General features: G+C 33.3%; 1 protein-coding gene across 1 annotated transcript; it reads right to left on the reverse strand.

Annotated features, from left to right (window-relative positions):
• Positions 1–2,294: 2,294 nt before the first annotated feature.
• On the reverse strand, positions 2,295–6,084 carry LOC115701341 (uncharacterized). The gene is made up of 10 exons (XM_030629110.2): positions 5,739–6,084; positions 5,471–5,562; positions 5,250–5,357; positions 4,960–5,042; positions 4,519–4,652; positions 4,056–4,105; positions 3,827–3,919; positions 3,439–3,530; positions 2,774–2,880; positions 2,295–2,626 (listed from the first exon to the last, which is right to left on the reverse strand). The coding sequence occupies exons 1-10, from the start codon at positions 5,973–5,975 to the stop codon at positions 2,585–2,587; spliced, it is 1,038 nt and encodes a 345-aa protein (XP_030484970.2). The 5' UTR covers positions 5,976–6,084; the 3' UTR covers positions 2,295–2,584.
• Positions 6,085–6,327: the final 243 nt, after the last annotated feature.

Below are 6,327 nucleotides of genomic sequence, written 5' to 3' on the forward strand. Positions count from 1 at the left end.
TTTTGCCTATTGGAGTTTTGTCTTTTTGTGGGTTTATGTTAAGGTTATAATCAGATTTTAATTAATGTTAAAAGATGTTATTTTATTAAAAATAAAACCTTTTTCATTATTCATTTATACAAGAATAAGAAATTAGACAAAAATTATATTTTCTCTCAACTCTCTCTCCCTCTCTTTCGAACCCTCCTCGAACCAACTAATGTTCTATTTTCTTCATCAAATTCTAGCAATTTCTAGCAAAATCATGGTGTATTCAAGCCAAGGAGCTTGTAATTTGTCGCGCAGTTGTTCCACTCAGGTTGGCCGGCACACCTGAATTCTGAATCAAGGTAAGATTAGTATAATGTCATGCATATGTTATTGCATGTTTAGCATACATGTTGTTTATGCCTGTTAGAATACATTGATAGCGGTAATAGTATACTTAGAGTTGTACTGATTACTGATAAATGTATGTTGGCTGAAATATTGATCGATGCTATCACATCAATATGGCTAGAGTATGACTAGCATATTGAGTATAGGCTGACATTATGGTCGATAGTATTATCGTATGAATGTTCTAGACTCAGTACCGTGTGGGACACGGGGATAGGGTTATGGTTGGGGGTATGGGCGCCTGATTATAACTCGGGATATTATTATGGTTTATGTTATGCTTTTCTTACTAAGTCTATCGACTCACAGTGCTATTTCCATGTGTAGGTAAGGGCAAGGCTAAGGCCGAGCAACCGTGAGGACGAGTAGATGAAGATTGTACATGTCGGGGCGGTTAGGCCTGAACCGTACGATCTTTAGGATATCAGGGCTTTTGCTGTATAGTCGCTAGGCGACAAACTTTTGTATATGAATATTAACTTTTGTAAATGTATTTTGTAAACGGGATCCCGAGATTTTATAAATATATTACTTTATGTTTCTAGTTAAATAAGCAAATTTTAATTTATTACGTTTTTCGTTAATCTCGTTGATTAGCAACGAGCTGCACAGTACGTTAAAAATCACGCTAACATGCCTAAATTAGTTAGGGTGTTACAGATATGATGAAAATCGTTTTGATCCTATATGAGTATAGTTGATGGACGAGATTGTTGTGAATACCTTTACATAATAGCAAATTTTGAGCTCATAAGGTTATACCTTTATAAGGTAATATATATTGTCAAAGTGGGAGATTGTTGGGTTAAAAATCTTATTGTGGGCATATATGTATAATGTATATGCTATTCTAAAGTTTAATACAAAATTAAGTGACCAATTCTGTTATGAGTATCAAATGGGTATTAAATTGTCATGAAAATAATGTGTAGATATCATAAGTTAATTTATAATAGTGGTCCCCAAGAAACACTAGGGTTTCTGTATTCTCTCAATTCTAATCAGAGAAAATACTTTAAGAAATAGTGTATTCTTGGAAAATCATAACTTTCTTTGCAATATCTAACAATGACTTTAGGTTAGTGCTTCAGCTTATCTCATTATCATCTTTCTTCTTCTTTAATATGGTAAAAGTTCTATAAAATATAATTTAAAATTTTTTATATTAAAACACTTACTGAAAATATGATTATATTTGTGATTATTTATATTTTTTTGAGTGTTCTATAAATCTTAACAGAAAGAACTTGAAAAAAAAAAGTAAAGTCTTTAAAAAGTCGTAATATGATATATCATGTATTAATCTTCAACATTGCATCCGGAATAAAAGAAGAAAATATATGTATATTTATATATGACAAGAAAAATGTCTGCAATTAGCATTATTTTTGTCATAATAGTAAGTGAACTTGGATTGTGCATACATATTTGTTATGTATATTACACACAAATGTCAACAGATTTGGGTTATGTTTTTCAAACCAACCACCATCATTTAGATATCTATTTTCAGCAATCATCACGTTTTGGACACTATAACCTGTTCTCTAAAATAATACTAAAACACATCATGATGGACACTTCATTGGAAGACAGCTACTAACCCAACACCCACTTTGACTTCAAACCCCTGGCAGCTACACTCGTCAATTATTATGCTTAATCCATACTTAACCCATTCAACCAGCTCAACTTAACTAACTAGTTATCTCAAAATTATAAGCCCACATGGCATCCATCCCATATATTATATATAGGACCTATACCTTCGTTTAAAAAACAAAAAGAGAATTTCGTCCCTATTCAAAATAACTCACGTGTAGGTAGATATATTATTTTAATATCATATGATAGATGAAATCACATGAACATTAAATTATTTTAAACAATAATCTCCGGAACCAAGTCAGTTGTAGTAAAAGATAAAGCAAAGAAAAAATGTCATTGATCATCATAAAACGTATAAAACCATATAGTTTAATCACTATATGAATAGTTGAATACAATTGGCTAGTTGGCAAGGTGAACAGAGTAAACAGTAATGTAATCATGTTTCAAAACTTCATTAGTTTTGCTAATTTTTACATTGAATAACTCCAGTCTATGTTCACTGGATCTAGACATCTTATCCAAGATATAAGTTATCCAGATATGCAATAACTAATCCAATGAAACATATGCTCTGCTTTATCAAATTAAAAGATCGTCAGGTGGACTGCAACAATTCTTTGATATCATATCCTTGAAGCTGCATAATCAGTCAACCAGAAAAAGAAGTCTAAGCACTTGATATAAAACCCGGAAATGAAAAGCAAGCAAGTTCATTGAGCACAAAAGTAGGTGGGCTTACCCCCCCTGTTGGGACAAAGTTATAGAACATGAGTAAGGCTAATACCTGGAGGAAGGTCAGAACCAATATAACTCCAGAGTTCCAGAAAGCATGTATGGTGATTGGAGTCAGAAGGTTACGAGTTTGAGCATATGAAAATCCCATAGCAGCGCCTGCAAATACGATTAATGTAGAAGACCAATACAGCTTTAAGAGTCATCCAGAAAACCAACAATACTATGATAAGGAACTTTTTTGTTAAAAGCTTTCTAGAAAAATCTTTTTGTTGACAATGTACAAAAAATTAGTGTTCAATTTCAGATTTAACATGCTTAGAGCACTCAAAATAACTTCTCTAACATGAAGAAACTTAAAAAAATTTAAAGAAAGCATACTAAAAATATGTTACAGCAGATGCTCCAAACTCTTTCTTTATTTTAAAGTTTCTTTAAAATTTATTATACACGCTTTACATTTATAGAATACTATTGATTGCTCTAAACATATTTTATTAATTGTTTTAACTTTTAATAATTATTTTTGTATTGGGATACATGTATATATTAATATTATATATTTGAAATGAATAAAATATAATAAAATTTTAAAAAAGTGGGGTTTTGGTGGTTTAATTAAAGAAGATGATGTATGGTGCAATGTAAAAGTGCTCGTAGAGTTTTAGTGATGTATTTTAAAGGATAAAGTAGAAAAACTGTTGGGAGTGTTCTTACCAAGCACAAAAAGTTGTGGAAACTCTCCAGGAGTTAGATGCGCCAATGCAAAAACAGCTGCACTAATAAGAACAGCAACTGGTGTAGGTACCCTGTGTGGGGAAAATTAATGGATATTAGTTAATGCGTCGCAAATATTAAAAACTACAACCCAATTTAACCAAAGTGGCTCCTAGCTTTTCTAGAGCAATTACAAAGCGACTGGCACAGGTACATAATTTATGGGAATGATGTGTTACGAGGACTTATTATACTTGTTGAATACAGTACAAATACAATAATGGAAAATTAACTTTCTGTTTTCAATCTATAATAGTTTGTGTCCAATAAATAAATTATAATAATAATAATAAGAAAATTTACAAATTAGAGATGGAAAAAATTATACCACTTAGTCAGGGACACCAAGAAAAACCCTCGAAACACGTTCTCCTCAAGAATTGGAGCAAGAACCCCTGTGATGCCTACCAAGCAAGCAGTGCTACAATAAAAATTAATACAATTAAATCAATATCTTTATCCTAAAGCTTTATATGTGGCAATGTTTAGCTCATTAAATCAGTATGACTCTGCCATAAGATGGGAATGTCTCATTGTTCACCTCCCTCTTAAAGTACCTGATACTCGAGGATCCAATTAACGGAAGCAGGCGGACTAAGGCATCAGTCTGAAACAAGGTTAAAGAATTTAGTATAGAAAGAGGCCCTTATCGTTTTTGGTTAATTGCTTGTTCCGTCATATAAGAATGATAGTTCCATACATTTAGGGCTCGTTTGGAACGCCGTATTAGGTCGTAGTGTATTGTATTGTATTATATTAAATTCTATTTTATGCAATATTTTTATGTAAAACTATATGTGGTATTAACTTTTATGGACACCTAAATATATAATATTTTAGTATAAATTAAAGTTTAACATAGTATTATATAAAAATATGATATATAATCCAATTCAATATAATACAATACAATACGACCTAATACGGCGTTCCAAACGAGCCCTTAAATCTTTATTTATTACAATGTCAGCATCTAAAGTGAAAGAAAGAAGTAAAAACTAAGCATCAGAAGCTCCTAACCTCTCGTTGAGGGGTTTCACCACTGAAAAACGACACGGCAACACCTGTTAATGAAATGGCAGCTATAGCACCAGCAAGACCGATGCCTGCCCACAGAAGCCACCCTTTCCGTAGATTGAATGGATCCCTTAAATCTGAAACAATATGGTATTTTATATCATTTCAATGGAATCATTTACACTGCTGAACCATCAATGAAAATATTTGATAAAGAAACAATAATGTGGCAATATGCGCTACATACATAAACACAAAACATGTTTTTGCATGAAGTTGTCAAGGGAAACTTAACAGAACATCCACACATTCATGTGAAGATCATTTAATGCAACCAAATAGGAAAATACCAGCAGAAAAAGAAAAAGAGGGGGAAGGGGGGGAATTCACCCATGAATAAAAACAATCCGCTGAATAAAAAAGAATGATTGGAAAGATCAATACCATAGCGGTACATGTCCTCAGGTAGCGGTTGGAAGGAGTTAGCAACACCATATAAAACTGCAAGTACCACTGCAGTAGTAATGCTGCAAAACAATAACCAAATCAGCTCAAGGGTGCAATAATACAAGGATAACATATTCAAAACCTCCAATTCTCTAGAGAGTATTTTTAAAGATATAGTATAACATATTCCATACCACAATACAAGTAGTTCATAATAGGCAGGGTACTCTTTCTTGTATTATAAGATACTGAATATTGACACAAAATCAAAGCCAAAGTACGAATACCCTTGATCAAGAAACAAAATCTCTGCCTTCTCATCTAAACTCAATTCTTCAACACGAAGTCCTAGGTAGGGTATAGCTGCTGCCTCTACTAATCCTGTCAAAACAAAACTGCCTGGAAAAAAATCATTTCCTTTGACATCCAAAAGGACCAAAACTAGAAACCAATGAACCCACTAATAAAAAAATAACACTGTTCTTGTTTTTCAAAATAAAAATGGCACCTTAATCCACAGGCGAAGGAGGTCAAGGACGCTGTTTGCCAACCCCAAGGCACATCCCAACGCTCCAGAATCGGCCAGCCTAATTCAGTTTCCTGACAATTTTGTTAAGGTATAAGCGTTATTTTTCCAATCTTTAAATTCCTTGACGCTCAACAATTAACATACAGAGGAACTTCCTCTAACATAAATTCAAATGCAATTTATTGTAAGATGTCAAGTTGCAAATGTCCCAGAACCAATCATCGAATTAAGCTCGAAAAAACATTACCTCCTTGCCTTGAATACCATCTTTGGATTTATCCCCAGCATTAAAGAAGCAAACAGAACTCAACCGTTTGAGCTTAGGTTCAGGGAGCCATGGAACTCGATTGTGGTGGTTATTAGCAAAACTGGAGCTCCTGTGGGGAGTCTGTTTAGGGGAGGTTTTGGAGGGATTTAGCTTGGGCAAATCAGAAAAGCAGTAAAAGGAAGACTGAGCTGCAAACGCAAATGTCCTGGAAACCATTTTTGGTCATAAAGTGGTAATTGGTTTTCGTGCAAGTGAGAGAGTGTGGGACTGGGAGTGGGAGAGTAATAGTGTAGATAGATAAGGCAGCTTATCTTCCGAAATTCAACTATACGACGTCAAACAGATCCCATACGTTTTGTAACGACAAGTCGTTGGACTGTAAATCTAAGGCAAGTTTGACACAGCTGTACTGCCGGAAAAACAATTGTAGACGTCCTGTGAACAAAAAAACTGTAGCAGAACTGTGAAAAAAAAATTAAGTTGAGTATTTGGTACATACAAATTTTTAAGTAATGTGAATTTTCAAAATTTTACTATAATAATGAAAATGTTATAATCTAGTTTATTA

Source organism: Cannabis sativa, chromosome 8 (genome assembly GCF_029168945.1).
Source record: "Cannabis sativa cultivar Pink pepper isolate KNU-18-1 chromosome 8, ASM2916894v1, whole genome shotgun sequence".
NCBI classification, from domain to species: domain Eukaryota; kingdom Viridiplantae; phylum Streptophyta; class Magnoliopsida; order Rosales; family Cannabaceae; genus Cannabis; species Cannabis sativa.